Consider the following 25,000-nt stretch of genomic DNA (forward strand, 5'->3'; position numbering starts at 1 on the left):
AGTTGGAGAGAGAGTTGGAGAGAGAGTTGGAGAGAGAGTTGGAGGGAGAGGGAGAGAGTTAGAGAGAGTTAGAGAGAGTTAGAGAGAGAGTTGGAGAGAGTTAGAGAGAGTTGGAGAGAGAGTTGAGAGAGAGTTGGAGAGAGAGTTGGAGAGAGGGAGAGAGTTAGAGAGAGTTAGAGAGAGTGGAGAGAGAGTTGGAGAGAGAGTTGGAGAGAGAGTTGGAGAGAGAGTTGGAGAGAGAGTTGGAGAGAGAGTTGGAGAGAGAGTTGGAGAGAGAGTTGGAGAGAGAGTTGGAGAGAGAGTTGGAGAGAGAGTTGGAGAGAGAGTTGGAGAGAGAGAGAGAGAGAGGGAGAGAGTTAGAGAGAGGGAGAGAGTTGGAGAGAGAGAGAGTTGGGGAGAGAGTTAGAGAGAGGGAGAGAGTTAGGGAGAGAGAGGGAGAGAGAGTTAGAGAGAGGGAGAGAGTTATAGAGGGAGGGAGGGAGGGAGTTAGAGAGGGAGGGAGAGAGTTAGAGGGAGGCCCCACCCTACAGCTGTCAACAACCCCCTCACTGTCTGGCATAGCTCCCACTCAGCCATGCTGAACTTGTTTACAACTACAACTTGCCAATCAGCAGGCTCGAAGTCCCCTCAACTACACCAGAGAGCCAATGAGAATGCTCACCACTCATCCAGTCATATGATGCCTCTGATAAGAGGAAGTGTCTTGATCCAGCGTGTCTCCCACATACCTGTGATTTGGATAACATGGGAATGAAATGAGACCAAGGCACAACAAAAAAGCAACTCGGGGAATCTCAGGATGAGTCATTCCCGGTGCTCAGAGCGCCAGGGAGCATTGTGACAACCAGGATGTGACGCAACGTCAGCTGGGAGAGGCCCGGGACGTGTGTGGTTTTCAGCTACGGATAGAAAAGCCAATGAGCATTAGCGGAGCCTCAGTCTCTGTGTAAGCTCTGGGGAGAGTTGCTAGAGTCTAGGAGTGTGTCAGAGCGTGTGTGTGCGTGGAGGAATCTCTTCTACTTGTCCAATGTATGCAGATGGGTACGGATGTCTCTCTCCACACCACTCCAGGGCGACATGCGCCTGCTGGCCCTTTCTGATTGGAGGTAGGAATTGGACAGGGTATCAATTGGGGTACAGAGAAAATAAAGAATGAAAGAGAAAAGGGGACAGAAAAGAGAGGAAGGAGAAGAGAGGAAGGAGAGGAAGGAAAAGACAAGAGAGAAGGAGAAGGAGAAGGAAATGCGGACAGAAAATAGAGAAAGAAAGGGCGCCTGAAAAAAGAAAGATTCTCAGGTGACATAGTTGCTTGTGTGTCGGTCTTAGGTTTCCAGTTTGTTTGCGTTTTCAAATGTTATCCGACTGTATAATTGTTAGATGGGATCAATGAAATTGGTTGTTGTTTTCATGGTGTCTGTTGCCTTCATGTAAGGACGTCGTTGCTCTCTTTACTCTGTATTAGATGGAGGTCTGCTCCTGTACGCATTTCACTGTGTGAATGTGAGGTTTCCCTCCCTGGTCCAGGGTTGTGTGTGATTGGCGTGATTGGCTGGGTTTGATGTCGTGCAGCTCAGGGAGGTTATGGGCCGTGTTTATGAGAAGCACAAGCTGGGCCCGTACAACTGCTGTTGTCATGACTACATAGCTACCTCTTACCTGATCATTAGATATTATGCATTATCAGATACAGTGACATGGGGATTGTGACCAGTATGACATCCTATAAGCACACTTTATTCTGAGACTGGGGTAGTGTAGATAGGATTCAACTGGCTGGGGTAGTGTAGATAGGATTCAACTGGCTGGGGTAGTGTAGATAGGATTCAACTGGCTGGGGTAGTGTAGATAGGATTCAACTGGCTAATAGATCAGTGTAACGGTTCTTGGAAGGAGAGGACCAAGGTGCAGCGTGATATGTGTCCATATTTATTAAATGAACACTGAAATAACAAGGAGAATGACCGAAACAGTTCTGGCTGGTGCAGACACACAGCAGAAAACAACTACCCACAAAACCCATGTGGGCAAGAGCTACCTAAGTATGGTTCTCAATCAGAGACAACAATAGACAGCTGTCCCTGATTGAGAACCATACCCTGCCAAAAACAAAGAAATACAAAAACATAGAAAAAAGAACATAGAACGCCCACCCTAGTCACACCCTGGCCTAACCAAAATAGAGAATAAAAAGCCTCTCTATGGCCAGGGTGTGACAATCAGTAGGAAAATAACTTTGAAGTCCTTTCTATAACTCTTTGTTTCCTACCAACAAAAGGGTTCATGATCTGTTTAAGGATGTAATGAAATGTAAACACAGTTTGGACACCGCGCAGGAGCTAAAGGGTGCAAATGTCACCAGCCAGACCACATTCAAAACCATGTCTGAGGATTTTGCAATTTTCCTAACACTTGACAAGCACTCTTCCCAAAGGAGACTACCTCGAAAACCAATCGAGGCGCAACAACATTTTAATTGATGGAATTGAGGTCAAGAAACTCCTGGCAGATCATCACAAACTGGATCCTAAACTGATGGAGATGGAGAGGGCCAGATTAACTCAAACTGGATCCTAAACTGATGAAGATGAAGAGGGCCAGAATAACTCATGGAGATGGAGAGGGCCAGATGAACTCAAACTGGATCCTAAACTGATGGAGATGGAGAGGGCCAGATTAACTCAAACTGGATCCTAAACTCATGGAGATGAAGAGGGCCAGAATAACTCATGGAGATGGAGAGGGCCAGATGAACTCTAACTGTATCCTAAACTCATGGGGATGGAGAGGGCCAGATTAACTCTAACTGTATCCTAAACTCATGGAGATGGAGAGGGCCAGATGAACTCAAACTGGATCCTAAACTGATGGAGATGGAGAGGGCCAGATTAACTCAAACTGGATCCTAAACTGATGGAGATGGAGAGGGCCAGATTAACTCAAACTAGATCCTAAACTCATGGAGATGGAGAGGGCCAGATGAACTCAAACTGGATCCTAAACTCACGGAGATGGAGAGGGTGCATAGCAATGGCACTTTCTTCCCCAATAGATTGCCCAGATCTATAGTGGTGAAACTGCTGAGGTTCAAAGACAAGGAGGGGATTCTCAGGAGAACCAAGTGCCTGAAGGGGACCAAAATCTTCATCAATTTAGACTTTTCCGAAAAGGTAAACATCAAAAGAAAGGAACTGCTGCCACGACTAATTCAAGAACAGAAGAAAGGTAACATTGCATACCTGAAGTATGATCAGCTGGTCGTTCACCCCGCCTCTTGTAGGCCTATGGCAAGTGACTCCGCTATAGTCAACTGACTCACACACACACACACATAGACAGACACACATATTTATTCTACTTTGTTCATGTGTTTCACCTCGTGACCTAAAACACACACTGTTCTTATAGTCTTCAGTGGTGTTATGAGGACTGTGTCAATGTGGCCTCCATAGGATGTGCACCCCATTGATCAAACTAACACCAAATGTGTGGTTGTATTGGACATGAGAGGCATTTCTGTTTCCTTTCCACTCTCTGGATGATTCCCACTGTGTATCTCTCTTAGTTGGGCAGGAGATCAACCCTGATAACATGGTCTTTAACCCGTTAGATATTAATGAAGCCAAGGATATCAACCCTGATAACATGGTCTCTAACCTGTTAGATATTAATGATGCCAAGGATATCAACCCTGATAACATGGTCTTTAACCCATTAGATATTAATGAAGCCAAGGATATCAACCCTTATAACATGGTCTTTAACCCGTTAGATATTAATGAAGCCAAGGATATCAACCCTGATAACATGGTCTCTAACCCATTAGATATTAATGAAGCCAAGGATATCAACCCTGATAACATGGTCTCTAACCCGTTAGATATTAATGAAGCCAAGGATATCAACTCTGATAAATGGTCTTTGTGGGTTAGATATTAATGAAGCCAAGGATATCAACTCTGATAACATGGTCTCTAACCCGTTAGATATTAATGAAGCCAAGGATATCAACTCTGATAACATGGTCTTTAACCCGTTAGATATTAATGAAGCCAATGATATCAACCCTGATAACATGGTCTCTAACCCGTTAGATATTAATGAAGCCAGGATATCAATCCCTGATAACATGGTCTTTAACCCATTAGATATTAATGAAGCCAAGGATATCAACCCTTATAACATGGTCTCTAACCCATTAGATATTAATGAGCCAAGGATATCAACCCTGATAACATGGTCTTTAACCCATTAGATATTAATGAAGCCAAGGATATCAACCCTTATAACATGGTCTCTAACCCGTTAGATATTAATGAAGCCAGGATATCAATCTGATAACATGGTCTTTCTGATGATGCCAAGGATATTGATAACATGGTCTCTAACCCATTAGATATTAATGATGCCAAGGATATCAACCCTGATAACATGGTCTCTAACCCATTAGATATTAATGAAGCCAAGGATATCAACCCTGATCTAACCCATTAACCCTGATATAATAATGGTCTCTAACCCGTTAGATATTAATGATGCCAAGGATATCAATAACATGGTCTCTAACCCATTAGATATTAATGATGGAGAGGCCATATCAACCCTGATAACATGGTCTTTAACCCATTAGATATGGAGATGAAGCCAAGGATATGAACTCATAACATGGTCTCTAACCCATAGATATAGATATAACTTGGAATGAAGGGCCAGATTAATGATCTAAGGATATCCTGATAAACTAACCCATTGGGGATTAATGAGGGCCAGATTAACCTAACTGGTCCTAACCCATTAGATGGAGAGGGCCAAGGATATCAACTCTGATAACAAACTGGATCTCTAAACTGATTAGAGATTAATGAAGCCAAGGATATCAACCCTGATAACATGGTCTCTAACCCGTTAGATATTAATGGAAGCCAGGATATCAACCCTCAAACTAGATCTTTAATATTAATGAGGGCCAGGATATGAACTCAAACTGGATCCTAAAACGGCCAAGATGGATAAGGATATTAATCAACTCTGATAACTTCTAACCCATTAGATATTATGATGCCCTGATAACATGGTCTCTAACCCGTTAGATATTAATGAAGCCAAATATCAACCCTGATAACAGGTTAACCCATTAGATATTAATGACAAGGACTCTGGATTCTTTCAGGAGAACCAAGTCAACCCTGAAGGGGACCAAGGATATCAATCTGATCATGGTCTCTAATTTAGATATTAATGAAGCCAAGGAAAACCCTGATAAACATCAAAAGAAAGGAACTGCTGTCTTTAACCCATTAGATATTAAGAACAGAAGAAAGGTAACATGGTCTATACCTGAAGTATGATCAGCTGGTCAACTCTGATAACCGCCCCTTAGTAATGGCAAGATATCAACTGAGCCTCACTGATAACACGTCTCTAACACATAGACAGACACAAGGATATTTATTCTAACTTTGAATGCCAAGGATATCAACCTGATAACATGGTAACCCTAGATATTAACACACACTGTTCTTATAGTCTTCAGTGATATTATGAGGACTGTGTCAATGTGGCCTAACCCATTAGGATGTGCCAAGGATATCAACCTATCAAACTAACACCAAGGATAAATGATAACATGGTTCTATTAGATACATGAGAGGATATTCTGATAACATGGTCTTTAACCCGTTAGATGATTCCCTGATAACTGTGTCTCTCTTAGATATTAATGGGCAAGGATATCAACCCTGATAACATGGTCTCTAACCCGTTAGATATTAATGAAGCCAAGGATATCAACCCTGATAACATGGTCTCTAACCCATTAGATATTAATGATGCCAAGGATATCAACCCTGATAACATGGTCTTTAACCCATTAGATATTAATGAAGCCAAGGATATCAACCCTTATAACATGGTCTTTAACCCGTTAGATATTAATGAAGCCAAGGATATCAACCCTGATAACATGGTCTCTAACCCATTAGATATTAATGAAGCCAAGGATATCAACCCTGATAACATGGTCTCTAACCCGTTAGATATTAATGAAGCCAAGGATATCAACTCTGATAACATGGTCTTTAACCCGTTAGATATTAATGAAGCCAAGGATATCAACCCTGATAACATGGTCTCTAACCCGTTAGATATTAATGAAGCCAAGGATATCAACTCTGATAACATGGTCTTTAACCCGTTAGATATTAATGAAGCCAAGGATATCAACCCTGATAACATGGTCTCTAACCTGTTAGATATTAATGAAGCCAAGGATATCAACCCTTATAACATGGTCTCTAACCCGTTAGATATTAATGAAGCCAAGGATATCAACTCTGATAACATGGTCTTTAACCCATTAGATATTAATGATGCCAAGGATATCAACCCTGATAACATGGTCTCTAACCCATTAGATATTAATGAAGCCAAGGATATCAACCCTGATAACATGGTCTCTAACCCATTAGATATTAATGATGCCAAGGATATCAACCCTGATAACATGGTCTTTAACCCATTAGATATTAATGAAGCCAAGGATATCAACCCTTATAACATGGTCTCTAACCCGTTAGATATTAATGAAGCCAAGGATATCAACTCTGATAACATGGTCTTTAACCCATTAGATATTAATGATGCCAAGGATATCAACCCTGATAACATGGTCTCTAACCCATTAGATATTAATGAAGCCAAGGATATCAACCCTGATAACATGGTCTTTAACCCATTAGATATTAATGAAGCCAAGGATATCAACCCTGATAACATGGTCTCTAACCCATTAGATATTAATGAAGCCAAGGATATCAACCCTGATAACATGGTCTCTAACCCATTAGATATTAATGAAGCCAAGGATATCAACCCTGATAACATGGTCTCTAACCCATTAGATATGAATGAAGCCAAGGATATCAACCCTGATAACATGGTCTTTAACCCATTAGATATTAATGATGCCAAGGATATCAACCCTGATAACATGGTCTTTAACCCATTAGATATTAATGAAGCCAAGGATATCAACCCTGATAACATGGTCTCTAACCCATTAGATATTAATGAAGCCAAGGATATCAACCCTGATAACATGGTCTCTAACCCATTAGATATTAATGATGCCAAGGATATCAACCCTTATAACATGGTCTCTAACCCGTTAAATATTAATGAAGCCAAGGATATCAACCCTGATAACATGGCCTCTAACCCATTACATATTAATGAAGCCAACAATAAATATAATGATTGTGTTGATCCAGATTCAAATTTCCTGAAATTTACCGGAGATGAATCTATCACTTAATGGTAAAACTTATTTGGGATAGGGGGTGGTATTTTCACGTCCGGATGAAAAGCATGTCCAAAGTAAACTGCCTGTTTCTCAGGCCCAGATATAGATAGAAAACACTCCAATGTTTCTAAAACTGTTAAAGTCATGCTTGTGAGTATAACAGAACGTATTTGGCTGGCGAAACACCGAGGACAAACCATCCAGGATTTGTTTTTGAGATGACTGTGTTTTCAATTGGATTTCTATGGGATACTAGATTTATGAGGCATCTGGTTGCAGTTCCTATGGCTTCCACAAGATGTCAACTGTATTTAGAAATTGGTTGATGTTTTTCCTTTGAGTAATGAAGAAGTAGCCCTTTCCTTTCTGGGTGTCGAGCCAAGTGGACTGTTTTGTTTGGGGCGCACAACCTGGAACTCGCTCCACTTTCACTTTATCCGCTATTGAACACAGTATATTCCGTCTTAAATTTGATTGATTATTTACGTTTTAGGATACCTAAGGATGGATTAGGAAAGTTGTTTGAAATGTTTGGACAAAGTTTACAGGTAACTTATTAGATCATTTGTAGTCATGTTGGGCGAGTTGGAACCGGTGTTTTTCTGAATCAAACACGCCAAATAAATTGACATTTTGGCGATCTAACGAAGGAATTAATCAATCAAAAGGACCATTTGTGATGTTTATGGGACATATTGGAGTGCCAGCAGAAGAAGATCTTCAAAGGTAAGATGACATGAATTATATCGTTATTCCTGAGTTTTGTGTCGTGCCTGGCTGGTTGAAAAATATTTGTCATGCATTGTATGATGGGTCGCTGTCCAGATAATCGCATGGTTTGCTTTCGCCGTAAAGCCTTTTTGAAATCTGACACTGTGGCTGGATTAACAAGAAGTTAAATTTCATTTTGGTGTATTATTTCATTTGAATTTGGCGCTCTGCCATTTCACCGGATGTTGTCAAATCGTTCCCGCCAAGGGGATTTGATCCATAAGAAGTTAAATTGCTTATCTAATTCCAAGACGAGCTAATTTTCGACCTTTTTTCAAAAAACATTTGCATTCTTCCTAAAAAATCACGACCCCCTTGTTCATTATCTGTCTTCTCTCAGTCATGAATGTTCCATTGTTCCCCTTTCAGAAACATGGTTGACTGAAGAGATAACCACTCTTTATGACATGTCTCCTTATAATGCTGTTCACCGCTGTAGAACATCCAGAGTGGGAGGAGGAGCGTCCATTTTTGTTCATAACTGTTTTAAGAGAGGACGTCGGACTTACATCTGATAACATTGATGTGAATCTCTTTTCATAGAAATGCCCTCCTGTAACTTTTGTGGTAAATAAAGTGGTAATTGGAATTATCTATCAGCCACCCAAGTCTGACATTGGTAGTTTCATTAATATTCTTGCATCACACTTGGATTTGATTAATAACGAAGCTAAAATTACTTTTCTATTCGGTGATCACAACAAACTTATTTAAAAGTGAGAACCACTCACTGACGTCTGACTTGTTGAATACTTTATACTCCCAGCTATCTGTGTCCCCTCATCTATAAGCCCACAGACTGACCAGTTCTGTGTCCCCTCATCTATAAGCCCACAGACTGACCAGTTCACCTGTATCCCCTCATCTATAAGCCCACAGACTGACCAGTTCTGTGTCCCCTCATCTATAAGACCACAGACTGACCAGTTCACCTGTATCTCCTCATCTATAAGACCACAGACTGACCAGTTCACCTGTATCCCCTCATCTATAAGCCCACAGACTGACCAGTTCACCTGTATCCCCTCATCTATAAGCCCACAGACTGACCAGTTCACCTGTATCCCCTCATCTATAAGACCACAAGACTGACCAGTTCACCTGTATCCCCTCATCTATAAGACCACAGACTGACCAGTTCACCTGTATCTCCTCATCTATAAGAACACAGACTGACCAGTTCACCTGTATCCCCTCATCTATAAGCCCACAGACTGACCAGTTCACCTGTATCCCCTCATCTATAAGACCACAGACTGACCAGTTCACCTGTATCTCCTCATCTATAAGAACACAGACTGACCAGTTCACCTGTATCCCCTCATCTATAAGACCACAGACTGACCAGTTCACCTGTATCCCCTCATCTATAAGACCACAGACTGACCAGTTCACCTGTATCCCCTCATCTATAAGAACACAGACTGACCAGTTCACCTGTATCCCCTTATCTATAAGAACACAGACTGACCAGTTCACCTGTATCCCCTCATCTATAAGACCACAGACTGACCAGTTCACCTGTATCCCCTCATCTATAAGACCACAGACTGACCAGTTCACCTGTATCCCCTCATCTATAAGCCCACAGACTGACCAGTTCACCTGTATCTCCTCATCTATAAGAACACAGACTGACCAGTTCACCTGTATCCCCTCATCTATAAGACCACAGACTGACCAGTTCACCTGTATCCCCTCATCTATAAGCCCACAGACTGACCAGTTCACCTGTATCCCCTCATCTATAAGACCACAGACTGACCAGTTCACCTGTATCCCCTAATCTATAAGACCACAGACTGACCAGTTCACCTGTATCCCCTCATCTATAAGCCCACAGACTGACCAGTTCACCTGTATCTCCTCATCTATAAGAACACAGACTGACCAGTTCACCTGTATCCCCTCATCTATAAGAACACAGACTGACCAGTTCACCTGTATCTCCTCATCTATAAGAACACAGACTGACCAGTTCACCTATATCTCCTCATCTATAAGAACACAGACTGACCAGTTCACCTGTATCTCCTCATCTATAAGAACACAGACTGACCAGTTCACCTGTATCTCCTCATCTATAAGAACACAGACTGACCAGTTCACCTGTATCCCCTCATCTATAAGACCACAGACTGACCAGTTCACCTGTATCCCCTCATCTATAAGCCCACAGACTGACCAGTTCACCTGTATCTCCTCATCTATAAGAACACAGACTGACCAGTTCACCTGTATCCCCTCATCTATAAGACCACAGACTGACCAGTTCACCTGTATCCCCTCATCTATAAGCCCACAGACTGACCAGTTCACCTGTATCCCCTCATCTATAAGACCACAGACTGACCAGTTCACCTGTATCCCCTAATCTATAAGACCACAGACTGACCAGTTCACCTGTATCCCCTCATCTATAAGCCCACAGACTGACCAGTTCACCTGTATCTCCTCATCTATAAGAACACAGACTGACCAGTTCACCTGTATCCCCTCATCTATAAGCCCACAGACTGACCAGTTCACCTGTATCCCCTCATCTATAAGCCCACAGACTGACCAGTTCACCTGTATCTCCTCATCTATAAGAACACAGACTGACCAGTTCACCTGTATCTCCTCATCTATAAGAACACAGACTGACCAGTTCACCTGTATCTCCTCATCTATAAGACCACAGACTGACCAGTTCACCTGTATCCCCTCATCTATAAGAACACAGACTGACCAGTTCACCTATATCTCCTCATCTATAAGAACACAGACTGACCAGTTCACCTGTATCTCCTCATCTATAAGAACACAGACTGACCAGTTCACCTGTATCTCCTCATCTATAAGAACACAGACTGACCAGTTCACCTGTATCTCCTCATCTATAAGACCACAGACTGACCAGTTCACCTGTATCTCCTCATCTATAAGAACACAGACTGACCAGTTCACCTGTATCCCCTCATCTATAAGACCACAGACTGACCAGTTCACCTGTATCTCCTCATCTATAAGAACACAGACTGACCAGTTCACCTGTATCCCCTCATCTATAAGACCACAGACTGACCAGTTCACCTGTATCCCCTCATCTATAAGACCACAGACTGACCAGTTCACCTGTATCCCCTCATCTATAAGAACACAGACTGACCAGTTCACCTGTATCCCCTCATCTATAAGAACACAGACTGACCAGTTCACCTGTATCCCCTCATCTATAAGACCACAGACTGACCAGTTCACCTGTATCCCCTCATCTATAAGACCACAGACTGACCAGTTCACCTGTATCCCCTCATCTATAAGCCCACAGACTGACCAGTTCACCTGTATCTCCTCATCTATAAGAACACAGACTGACCAGTTCACCTGTATCCCCTCATCTATAAGACCACAGACTGACCAGTTCACCTGTATCCCCTCATCTATAAGCCCACAGACTGACCAGTTCACCTGTATCCCCTCATCTATAAGACCACAGACTGACCAGTTCACCTGTATCCCCTAATCTATAAGACCACAGACTGACCAGTTCACCTGTATCCCCTCATCTATAAGCCCACAGACTGACCAGTTCACCTGTATCTCCTCATCTATAAGAACACAGACTGACCAGTTCACCTGTATCCCCTCATCTATAAGAACACAGACTGACCAGTTCACCTGTATCCCCTCATCTATAAGCCCACAGACTGACCAGTTCACCTGTATCTCCTCATCTATAAGAACACAGACTGACCAGTTCACCTGTATCTCCTCATCTATAAGAACACAGACTGACCAGTTCACCTGTATCTCCTCATCTATAAGCCCACAGACTGACCAGTTCTGTGTCCCCTCATCTATAAGACCACAGACTGACCAGTTCACCTGTATCCCCTCATCTATAAGAACACAGACTGACCAGTTCACCTGTATCTCCTCATCTATAAGAACACAGACTGACCAGTTCACCTGTATCTCCTCATCTATAAGACCACAGACTGACCAGTTCACCTGTATCTCCTCATCTATAAGAACACAGACTGACCAGTTCACCTGTATCTCCTCATCTATAAGAACACAGACTGACCAGTTCACCTGTATCTCCTCATCTATAAGCCCACAGACTGACCAGTTCTGTGTCCCCTCATCTATAAGACCACAGACTGACCAGTTCACCTGTATCCCCTCATCTATAAGAACACAGACTGACCAGTTCACCTGTATCTCCTCATCTATAAGAACACAGACTGACCAGTTCACCTGTATCTCCTCATCTATAAGACCACAGACTGACCAGTTCACCTGTATCCCCTCATCTATAAGAACACAGACTGACCAGTTCACCTGTATCTCCTCATCTATAAGAACACAGACTGACCAGTTCACCTGTATCTCCTCATCTATAAGAACACAGACTGACCAGTTCACCTGTATCTCCTCATCTATAAGAACACAGACTGACCAGTTCACCTGTATCTCCTCATCTATAAGACCACAGACTGACCAGTTCACCTGTATCTCCTCATCTATAAGAACACAGACTGACCAGTTCACCTGTATCCCCTCATCTATAAGAACACAGACTGACCAGTTCACCTGTATCACCTCATCTATAAGAACACAGACTGACCAGTTCACCTGTATCCCCTCATCTATAAGACCACAGACTGACCAGTTCACCTGTATCCTCTCATCTGTAAGACCACAGACTGACCAGTTCACCTGTATCTCCTCATCTATAAGAACACAGACTGAACAGTTCACCTGACACCCTTATTGATCATATGTTGACAAATTATTTGAATAATGTGGCTAATACAGGTATGGTTTATACGGACATTGGTGACCACTTTCTAATTGTCCACTTGTCTTTTGCAGCTTGAAATGAACAGATGGGAAAGGTTAATAGCATTACATTTAACAAAAGCACTTTAAGATGTTGATTTGATGATATTTAATGGGATTTTTTAAATAATCAGGCCAATATGGGGTCTGTTTACCAGACTTTTCGCACATCTTTCAATTCTGTATTTCACCACTGCTTTCCCTTAGTTAAGTCACGTAAGAGAGCAGCAGAAGGTTCTGGAAACCTCAGTTTACAACTGGTCTCAAAAAATTCAGTTACATTTTTTAAAAAGTTTCTCACAAATTCCTCTCCCCTGAATTTATCAAATTACAAAAAGTTTGACAATAAATTTACTCACCTACCTATATCCCCACAAGTATATTTTCCTAACAAATTCCAAGAATCTGTCACGCCCTGACCTTAGAGAGCCGTTTTATTTCTCTATTTGGTTAGGTCAGAGTGTGATGTGGGGTGGGCATTCTATGTTTTGTTTTCTAGGTTTCTTTATTTCTATGTTTTGGCCTGGTATGGTTCTCAATCAGTGACAGCTGTCTATCGTTGTCTCCGGGAATCATACTTAGGTAGCCCTTTTTTCCTCCTTTCAGTTTGGGCACTTAGCCCTGTAAGCTTCACGGTGGTTTTGTTGGGGACATTTTAAAGTAAAATAAAATGTATGCTCACCACGCTGCACTTTCGTCTGCTTCCAACAACACCCGTGACAGAATCCTTATAAAGTCAACAAGAAAAATAATCTATCAACTGTTGGAAAAGGCATCTACAACTATTTCATCTCAATGTATTGTTGGAAATAAGACCTATAATGACCCTGATGTTATTTCATGTGAATTTAACAACTTTTTTGTGAATGTGGGTTCATCTCTGTCAAAGAAAATAGAGAAACAATAATGAATACTCTCTTGGCATCTTTTTAGATTTATCCAAAGCGTTTGACACAGTTGATCATGAAATATTACATTCTGAATTGCATAATTACGTTTTTCATGATTATACATATAATTTGTTATATAGTTATGTTTATGATAGAGAACAATTTGTTTATGCAAATGTCTGTGCATCTACCAGGGCCAAGATATCCTGTGGTGTCCCACAAGGTTCGGTAATTAGACCTTAATTCCTAATCTATATCAATGACTTAGCTGCTCTGTCTTCTACTGTACCTCCCATTCTCTTAGCTGATACCAATTCGATTTTATCACGTAAGAATTTTGATTCACTGGTTAATGAATCCAACTCAGGCATGGCCAAATTTTCTGAATGGTTCCTGATAAACAAATTATCTTTAAATGTAACTTTATTGCATTCACTAGTAAGCATAATAAATATTGTATCCCAAAAAAATTTGCCAGAATCTCAATTGGTGGGAATGAAATTGAACAAGTCATGTCTACTAGATTCCTCTGAGGTCTAATTGATGAAAAGTTATCCTGGAAAGATCATATTACATTTGTCTGCAGCAAAGTGATGAAATCTGGTATCATCAGAAAGGTTAGTTGTTCGGTTCATCAGCCTTGCTTCTCAACTCTATACTATAGCTTTATTGACCCATATCTCATTTACTGTAATATTGTCTGGGCCAATACATATGCTTCCTATCTACACAAATAACTCATCACAAAATACATTTGCAAGACTAGTAACCTCTGCTAATTACCTGGCTCCATCTGCAACTTTGTTATAAGAAACTCAATATCTTGTCTATTTAAGACATTAATGTACACCAATTATGCACTTTTATCTACAAATAGTCATATCTCCCAGACAGTTTACCAAAACCCTTCAATGGATTCTTCCAGGTTCATTCTGAAGTCCATCTATATAACACAAGACACTGTGATAACCTTTACCCTGCCCACTGCCACACCTCACATAGTCAATTCTCTATCAGATACAGAGGGTTCGTACTCTGGAATTCTTATCTTCACATTGCCAAAACCTCATCATCCCTCAATAACTTCAAGAGAAGCCTGGAGGTCAGCCTGATGAACCAAACCACTCAGTAATCTGATCCATGTAGACTGGGGGTCAGCCTTACGAACCAAACTACTCAGTAATCTCCTCCATGAAGACTGGAGGTCAGCCTGATGAACCAAACTACTCAGTAATCTCCATGAAGACTGGAGGTCAGCCTGATGAACCAAACTACTCAGTAATCTCCATGAAGACTGGGGGTCAGCCTGATGAACCAAACTACTCAGTAATCTCCATGAAGACTGGAGATCAGCCTGATGAACCAAACTACTCAGTAATCTCCATGAAGACTGGAGGTCAGCCTGATGAACCAAACTACTCAGTAATCTCCTCCATGTAGACTGGGGGTCAGTCTGATGAACCAAACTACTCAGTAATCTCCTCCATGTAGACTGGGGGTCAGTCTGATGAACCAAACTACTCAGTATTCTCCTCCATGTAGACTGGGGGTCAGCCTGATGAACCAAACTACTCAGTAATCTCCATGAAGACTGGGGGTCAGCCTGATGAACCAAACTACTCAGTATTCTCCTCCATGTAGACTGGGGGTCAGCCTGATGAACCAAACTACTCAGTAATCTCCTCCATGTAGACTGGGGGTCAGCCTGATGAACCAAACTACTCAGTAATCTCCTCCATGAAGACTGGGGGTCAGCCTGATGAACCAAACTACTCAGTATTCTCCTCCATGTAGACTGGGGGTCAGCCTGATGAACCAAACTACTCAGTAATCTCCTCCATGTAGACTGGAGGTCAGCCTGATGAACCAAACTACTCAGTATTCTCCTCCATGTAGACTGGGGGTCAGCCTGATGAACCAAACTACTCAGTAATCTCCTCCATGTAGACTGGGGGTCAGCCTGATGAACCAAACTACTCAGTAATCTCCTCCATGAAGACTGGGGGTCAGCCTGATGAACCAAACTACTCAGTATTCTCCTCCATGTAGACTGGGGGTCAGCCTGATGAACCAAACTACTCAGTAATCTCCTCCATGTAGACTGGGGGTCAGCCTGATGAACCAAACTACTCAGTAATCTCCTCCATGAAGACTGGGGGTCAGCCTGATGAACCAAACTACTCAGTATTCTCCTCCATGTAGACTGGGGGTCAGCCTGATGAACCAAACTACTCAGTAATCTCCTCCATGTAGACTGGAGGTCAGCCTGATGAACCAAACTACTCAGTATTCTCCTCCATGTAGACTGGGGGTCAGCCTGATGAACCAAACTACTCAGTAATCTCCTCCATGTAGACTGGGGGTCAGCCTGATGAACCAAACTACTCAGTATTCTCCTCCATGTAGACTGGGGGTCAGCCTGATGAACCAAACTACTCAGTAATCTCCTCCATGAAGACTGGGGGTCAGCCTGATGAACCAAACTACTCAGTAATCTCCATGAAGACTGGGGGTCAGCCTGATGAACCAAACTACTCAGTAATCTCCTCCATGAAGACTGGAGGTCAGCCTGATGAACCAAACTACTCAGTAATCTCCATGAAGACTGGAGGTCAGCCTGATGAACCAAACTACTCAGTAATCTCCTCCATGAAGACTGGGGGTCAGCCTGATGAACCAAACTACTCAGTAATCTCCATGAAGACTGGGGGTCAGCCTGATGAACCAAACTACTCAGTATTCTCCTCCATGTAGACTGGGGTCAGCCTGATGAACCAAACTACTCAGTAATCTCCTCCATGAAGACTGGGGTCAGCCTGATGAACCAAACTACTCAGTAATCTCCTCCATGAAGACTGGGGGTCAGCCTGATGAACCAAACTACTCAGTAATCTCCATGAAGACTGGGGGTCAGCCTGATGAACCAAACTACTCAGTAATCTCCTCCATGAAGACTGGAGGTCAGCCTGATGAACCAAACTACTCAGTAATCTCCATGAAGACTGGAGGTCAGCCTGATGAACCAAACTACTCAGTAATCTCCTCCATGAAGACTGGAGGTCAGCCTGATGAACCAAACTACTCAGTAATCTCCATGAAGACTGGGGGTCAGCCTGATGAACCAAACTACTCAGTAATCTCCTCCATGAAGACTGGAGGTCAGCCTGATGAACCAAACTACTCAGTAATCTCCTCCATGAAGACTGGGGGTCAGCCTGATGAACCAAACTACTCAGTAATCTCCTCCATGAAGACTGGGGGTCAGCCTGATGAACCAAACTACTCAGTAATCTCCATGAAGACTGGGGGTCAGCCTGATGAACCAAACTACTCAGTAATCTCCTCCATGAAGCCTGGAGTTCAGCCTGATGAACCAAACTACTCAGTAATCTCCATGAAGACTGGGGGTCAGCCTGATGAACCAAACTACTCAGTAATCTCCTCCATGTAGACTGGGGGTCAGCCTGATGAACCAAACTACTCAGTATTCTCCTCCATGTAGACTGGGGGTCAGCCTGATGAACCAAACTACTCAGTAATCTCCTCCATGTAGACTGGGGGTCAGCCTGATGAACCAAACTACTCAGTAATCTCCTCCATGAAGACTGGGGTCAGCCTGATGAACCAAACTACTCAGTAATCTCCATGAAGACTGGGGGTCAGCCTGATGAACCAAACTACTCAGTAATCTCCTCCATGTAGACTGGGGGTCAGCCTGATGAACCAAACTACTCAGTAATCTCCTCCATGTAGCCTAATTATTGCGCACACACATTTAGACAAAAGAAATACTATTTCTACACACACACGTCCACACACACACACGTCCACACACACACACACACACACACACACACACACACACACACACACACACACACACACACACACACACACACACACACACACACACACACACACACACACACACACACACACACACACACACACACACACACACACACACACACACATGCGTCCACACACACCCACCTTTGCCCCTGGTGAGAGAAAGAGGCTCAGCCAAGTGTGTGTTGGTTTGATACTAGCCAGGCATCTGACAGCCCAGCCCTGTGTGTCTGTGTGTACCCTGTCTGAAGTAACAGGCCAGACCCCAGCTCAGACCTGTGTGTCTGTGTGTACCCTGTCTGAAGTAACAGGCCAGACCCCAGCTCAGACCTGTGTGTCTGTGTGTACCCTGTCTGAAGTAACAGGCCAGACCCCAGCTCAGACCGGGAGATTAACTGATTAAAAAGAGCAGTTTCAGTCAGTACTGCAGTGCACACTGTCTGTGATTTACTGTTGCCTAGCGCCTTTGGCTCTGTGGACGCCAGGATGAAAAAAAATAAAAGCAGTGCACTTAAAGCTAGTGCCCCTGCTGTTTTCGTACTGTAGCCAGTGCTGTGGTGCAATGCCCACCGTCAGTGCACTGCTGCCAATCCTTGTATCCATTACAGTCCTTTTAAATGTATTAAGAAAACATATTTTAACTCTGCAGCTCTCTTTAAAGCTCACAATCTAAACCTTGTATCTGTGGCATTTCATTGGAGGCCAAATCCAGTAGAAGTCTCCTGTTTTCCATCGACCGGTGCTTAGTCACTATGTGGGTGCACTCTCACTTCTACCAGGGGAGGTTATTTTGGGCTTTTCCAGCCACATAGAGGGAACAGTGCTGCTGACACAAGCTGAATGCACATGTAGTATATTCCCCCATCAGCTCCACACTAGTTGAAGTATATTCCCCCATCAGCTCCACACTAGTTGTAGTATATTCCCCCAACAGCTCCACACTAGTTGAAGTATATTCCCCCAACAGCTCCACACTAGTTGAAGTATATTCCCCCAACAGCTCCACACTAGTTGAAGTATATTCCCCCAACTGCTCCACACTAGTTGAAGTATATTTCCCCAACAGCTCCACACTAGTTGAAGTATATTCCCCCAACAGCTCCACACTAGTTGAAGTATATTTCCCCAACTGCTCCACACTAGTTGAAGTATATTCCCCAACAGCTCCACACTAGTTGAAGTATATTCCCCAACAGCTCCACACTAGTTGTAGTATATTCCCCAACAGCTCCACACTAGTTGAAGTATATTTCCCCAACAGCTCCACACTAGTTGAAGTATATTCCCCCAACAGCTCCACACTAGTTGAAGTATATTTCCCCAACAGCTCCACACTAGTTGAAGTATATTCCCCCAACAGCTCCACACTAGTTGAAGTATATTCCCCCAACAGCTCCACACTAGTTGTAGTATATTCCCCCAACAGCTCCACACTAGTTGAAGTATATTTCCCCAACAGCTCCACACTAGTTGAAGTATATTCCCCCAACAGCTCCACACTAGTTGTAGTATATTCCCCCAACAGCTCCACACTAGTTGAAGTATATTCCCCCAACAGCTCCACACTAGTTGAAGTATATTCCCCCAACAGCTCCACACTAGTTGAAGTATATTCCCCCAACAGCTCCACACTAGTTGAAGTATATTCCCCCAACAGCTCCACACTAGTTGAAGTATATTCCCCCAACAGCTCCACACTAGTTGAAGTATATTCCCCCAACAGCTCCACACTAGTTGAAGTATATTCCCCCAACAGCTCCACACTAGTTGAAGTATATTCCCCCAACAGCAGCTCCACACTAGTTGAAGTATATTCCCCCAACAGCTCCACACTAGTTGAATTATAATACCAGTCAAAAGTTTGGACACACCTACTCTTTCAAGGGTTTTTCTTTATTTTACTATTTTCTATGTTGTAGAATAAAAGGTGTGCCTTGTTAAAAGTTAAATTGTTATAGTGAGATGTGGTGTGTCAGGTAATTATGTTATTATAGTGAGACATGTGGTGTGTCAGGTTATTATGTTATTATAGTGAGTAATGTGGTGTGTCAGGTAATTATGTTATTATAGTGAGTAATGTGGTGTGAGGTTATTATGTTATTATAGTGAGACATGTGGTGTGTCAGGTTATTATGTTATTATAGTGAGTAATGTGGTGTGTCAGGTAATTATGTTATTATAGTGAGTAATGTGGTGTGAGGTTATTATGTTATTATAGTGAGATGTGGTGTGAGGTTATTATGTTATTATAGTGAGATGTGGTGTGTCAGGTTATTATGTTATTATAGTGAGATGTGGTGTGTCAGGTTATTATGTTATTATAGAGTAATGTGGTGTGTCAGGTTATTATGTGAGATGTGAGTAATGTGGTGTGTCAGGTTATTATGTTATTATAGTGAGATGTGGTGTGTCAGGTTATTATGTTATTATAGTGAGATCAGGTTATTATGTTATTATAGTGAGATGTGGTGTGTCAGGTTATTATGTTATTATAGTGAGATGTCAGGTTATTATGTTATTATAGTGTGTCAGGTTATTATGTTATTATAGTGAGATGAGATGGTGTGTCAGGTTATTATGTTATTATATGAGAGTCAGGTTATTAGTTATTATGTGATGTGGTGTGTCAGGTTATTATGTTATTATAGTGAGTAATGGTGTGTCAGGTTATTATGTTATTATAGGTTATTAGGTTGTTATTATAGTGAGTAATGTGGTGTGAGGTTATTATGTTATTATAGTGAGATGTGGTGTCAGGTTATTATGTTATTATAGTGAGATGTGGTGTGTCAGGTAATTATGTTATTATAGTGAGATGTGGTGTGTCAGGTTATTATGTTATTATAGTGAGTAATGTGGTGTGTCAGGTTATTATGTTATTATAGTGAGATGTGGTGTGTCAGGTAATTATGTTATTATAGTGAGATGTGGTGTGTCAGGTAATTATGTTATTATAGTGAGATGTGGTGTGTCAGGTTATTATGTTATTATAGTGAGATGTGGTGTGTCAGGTTATTATGTTATTATAGTGAGATGTGGTGTGTCAGGTTATTATGTTATTATAGTGAGTAATGTGGTGTGTCAGGTTATTATGTTATTATAGTGAGTAATGTGGTGTGAGGTTATTATGTTATTATAGTGAGATGTGGTGTCAGGTTATTATGTTATTATAGTGAGATGTGGTGTGTCAGGTAATTATGTTATTATAGTGAGATGTGGTGTGTCAGGTTATTATGTTATTATAGTGAGTAATGTGGTGTGTCAGGTTATTATGTTATTATAGTGAGTAATGTGGTGTGTCAGGTTATTATGTTATTATAGTGAGATGTGGTGTGTCAGGTAATTATGTTATTATAGTGAGATGTGGTGTGTCAGGTTATTATGTTATTATAGTGAGATGTGGTGTGTCAGGTTATTATGTTATTATAGTGAGATGTGGTGTGTCAGGTTATTATGTTATTATAGTGAGATGTGGTGTGTCAGGTTATTATGTTATTATAGTGAGTAATGTGGTGTGTCAGGTTATTATGTTATTATAGTGAGTAATGTGGTGTGTCAGGTTATTATGTTATTATAGTGAGTAATGTGGTGTGTCAGGTTATTATGTTATTATAGTGAGATGTGGTGTGTCAGGTTATTATGTTATTATAGTGAGATGTGGTGTGTCAGGTAATTATGTTATTATAGTGAGATGTGGTGTGTCAGGTTATTATGTTATTATAGTGAGTAATGTGGTGTGTCAGGTATTATGGTATTATAGTGAGTAATGTGGTGTGTCAGGTTATTATGTTATTATAGTGAGTAATGTGGTGTGTCAGGTATTATGTTATTATAGTGAGTAATGTGGTGTGTCAGGTTATTATTATGTTATTATAGTGAGTAATGTGGTGTGTCAGGTTATTATAGTGAGATGTGGTGTGTCAGGTTATTATAGTGAGATGTGGTGTGTCAGGTTATTATAGTGAGATGTGGTGTGTCAGGTTATTATGTTATTATAGTGAGTAATGTGGTGTGTCAGGTTATTATAGTGAGATGTGGTGTGTCAGGTTATTATAGTGAGATGTGGTGTGTCAGGTTATTATAGTGAGATGTGGTGTGTCAGGTTATTATGTTATTATAGTGAGTAATGTGGTGTGTCAGGTAATTATGTTATTATAGTGAGTAATGTGGTGTGTCAGGTTATTATGTTATTATAGTGAGATGTGGTGTGTCAGGTAATCATGTTATTATAGTGAGATGTGGTGTGTCAGGTTATTATGTTATTATAGTGAGATGTGGTGTGTCAGGTAATCATGTTATTATAGTGAGATGTGGTGTGTCAGGTTATTATGTTATTATAGTGAGATGTGGTGTGTCAGGTTATTATGTTATTATAGTGAGATGTGGTGTGTCAGGTTATTATGTTATTATAGTGAGATGTGGTGTGTCAGGTTATTATGTTATTATAGTGAGTAATGTGGTGTGTCAGGTTATTATGTTATTTATAGTTAGGTTATTATGTTATTATAGTGAGATGTGGTGTGAGGTTATTATGTTATTATAGTGAGATGTGGTGTGTCAGGTTATTATGTTATTATAGTGAGATGTGGTGTGTCAGGTAATTATGTTATTATAGTGAGATGTGGTGTGTCAGGTTATTATGTTATTATAGTGAGTAATGTGGTGTGTCAGGTTATTATGTTATTATAGTGAGATGTGGTGTGTCAGGTAATTATGTTATTATAGTGAGATGTGGTGTGTCAGGTTATTATGTTATTATAGTGAGATGTGGTGTGTCAGGTTATTATGTTATTATAGTGAGATGTGGTGTGTCAGGTTATTATGTTATTATAGTGAGTAATGTGGTGTGTCAGGTTATTATGTTATTATAGTGAGTAATGTGGTGTGAGGTTATTATGTTATTATAGTGAGATGTGGTGTCAGGTTATTATGTTATTATAGTGAGATGTGGTGTGTCAGGTAATTATGTTATTATAGTGAGATGTGGTGTGTCAGGTTATTATGTTATTATAGTGAGTAATGTGGTGTGTCAGGTTATTATGTTATTATAGTGAGATGTGGTGTGTCAGGTAATTATGTTATTATAGTGAGATGTGGTGTGTCAGGTAATTATGTTATTATAGTGAGATGTGGTGTGTCAGGTTATTATGTTATTATAGTGAGATGTGAGGTGTGTCAGGTTATTATGTTATTATAGTGAGATGTGGTGTGTCAGGTTATTATGTTATTATAGTGAGATGTGTGGTGTGTCATGATATTATGTTATTATAGTGAGGAGTGTGGTGGAGGGTAATTATGTTATTATAGTGAGATGTGGTGTCAGGTTATTATGTTATTATAGTGAGATGTGGTGTGTCAGGTAATTATGTTATTATAGTGAGATGTGGTGTGTCAGGTTATTATGTTATTATAGTGAGTAATGTGGTGTGTCAGGTTATTATGTTATTATAGTGAGTAATGTGGTGTGTCAGGTTATTATGTTATTATAGTGAGATGTGGTGTGTCAGGTAATTATGTTATTATAGTGAGATGTGGTGTGTCAGGTTATTATGTTATTATAGTGAGATGTGGTGTGTCAGGTTATTATGTTATTATAGTGAGATGTGGTGTGTCAGGTTATTATGTTATTATAGTGAGTAATGTGGTGTGTCAGGTTATTATGTTATTATAGTGAGTAGTGTGGTGTGTCAGGTTATTATGTTATTATAGTGAGTAATGTGGTGTGAGGTTATTATGTTATTATAGTGAGATGTGGTGTGTCAGGTTATTATGTTATTATAGTGAGATGTGGTGTGTCAGGTAATTATGTTATTATAGTGAGATGTGGTGTGTCAGGTTATTATGTTATTATAGTGAGTAATGTGGTGTGTCAGGTATTATGGTATTATAGTGAGTAATGTGGTGTGTCAGGTTATTATGTTATTATAGTGAGTAATGTGGTGTGTCAGGTATTATGTTATTATAGTGAGTAATGTGGTGTGTCAGGTATTATGTTATTATAGTGAGTAATGTGGTGTGTCAGGTTATTATAGTGAGATGTGGTGTGTCAGGTTATTATAGTGAGATGTGGTGTGTCAGGTTATTATAGTGAGATGTGGTGTGTCAGGTTATTATGTTATTATAGTGAGTAATGTGGTGTGTCAGGTTATTATAGTGAGATGTGGTGTGTCAGGTTATTATAGTGAGATGTGGTGTGTCAGGTTATTATAGTGAGATGTGGTGTGTCAGGTTATTATGTTATTATAGTGAGTAATGTGGTGTGTCAGGTAATTATGTTATTATAGTGAGTAATGTGGTGTGTCAGGTTATTATGTTATTATAGTGAGATGTGGTGTGTCAGGTAATCATGTTATTATAGTGAGATGTGGTGTGTCAGGTTATTATGTTATTATAGTGAGATGTGGTGTGTCAGGTAATCATGTTATTATAGTGAGATGTGGTGTGTCAGGTTATTATGTTATTATAGTGAGATGTGGTGTGTCAGGTTATTATGTTATTATAGTGAGATGTGGTGTGTCAGGTTATTATGTTATTATAGTGAGTAATGTGGTGTGTCAGGTTATTATGTTATTATAGTGAGATGTGGTGTGAGGTTATGTTATTATAGTGAGTAATGTGGTGTGTCAGGTTATTATGTTATTATAGTGAGATGTGGTGTGTCAGGTTATTATGTTATTATAGTGAGATGTGGTGTGAGGTTATTATAGTGAGTAATGTGGTGTGTCAGGTTATTATGTTATTATAGTGAGATGTGGTGTGTCAGGTTATTATGTTATTATAGTGAGATGTGGTGTGTCAGGTAATCATGTTATTATAGTGAGATGTGGTGTGTCAGGTTATTATGTTATTATAGTGAGATGTGGTGTGTCAGGTTATTATGTTATTATAGTGAGATGTGGTGTGAGGTTATTATGTTATTATAGTGAGATGTGGTGTGTCAGGTTATTATGTTATTATAGTGAGTAATGTGGTGTGAGGTTATTATGTTATTATAGTGAGATGTGGTGTGAGGTTATTATGTTATTATAGTGAGATGTGGTGTGTCAGGTATTATGTTATTATAGTGAGTAATGTGGTGTGTCAGGTATTATGTTATTATAGTGAGATGTGGTGTGAGGTTATTATGTTATTATAGTGAGATGTGGTGTGTCAGGTTATTATGTTATTATAGTGAGATGTGGTGTGTCAGGTTATTATGTTATTATAGTGAGTTGTGGTGTGTCAGGTAATTATGTTATTATAGTGAGATGTGGTGTGTCAGGTTATTATGTTATTATAGTGAGATGTGGTGTGTCAGGTTATTATGTTATTATAGTGAGTTGTGGTGTGTCAGGTAATTATGTTATTATAGTGAGATGTGGTG

At 40.7% G+C, this 25,000-nt stretch overlaps 1 protein-coding gene across 12 annotated transcripts in view; it reads left to right on the top strand.

Annotated features, from left to right (window-relative positions):
• Window positions 1–25,000, top strand: part of LOC118399008 (focal adhesion kinase 1-like) — a 269,083-nt gene that overhangs the window by 99,317 nt on the left and 144,766 nt on the right. Inside the window, exon 1 of one of the 12 annotated variants that reach the window (XM_052472722.1) lies at window positions 896–1,106. The exons of the other annotated variants lie outside the window; for them this stretch is intronic. Within the exon in view, the coding sequence (XP_052328682.1) occupies window positions 1,028–1,106 (79 nt within the window). The 5' untranslated portion in view covers window positions 896–1,027. Of the gene's footprint in view, window positions 1–895; window positions 1,107–25,000 lie in introns of those variants that run through there. 12 annotated transcript variants of the gene reach the window in all.

Source organism: Oncorhynchus keta, chromosome 20 (assembly GCF_023373465.1).
Source record: "Oncorhynchus keta strain PuntledgeMale-10-30-2019 chromosome 20, Oket_V2, whole genome shotgun sequence".
Lineage (NCBI taxonomy): Eukaryota > Metazoa > Chordata > Actinopteri > Salmoniformes > Salmonidae > Oncorhynchus > Oncorhynchus keta.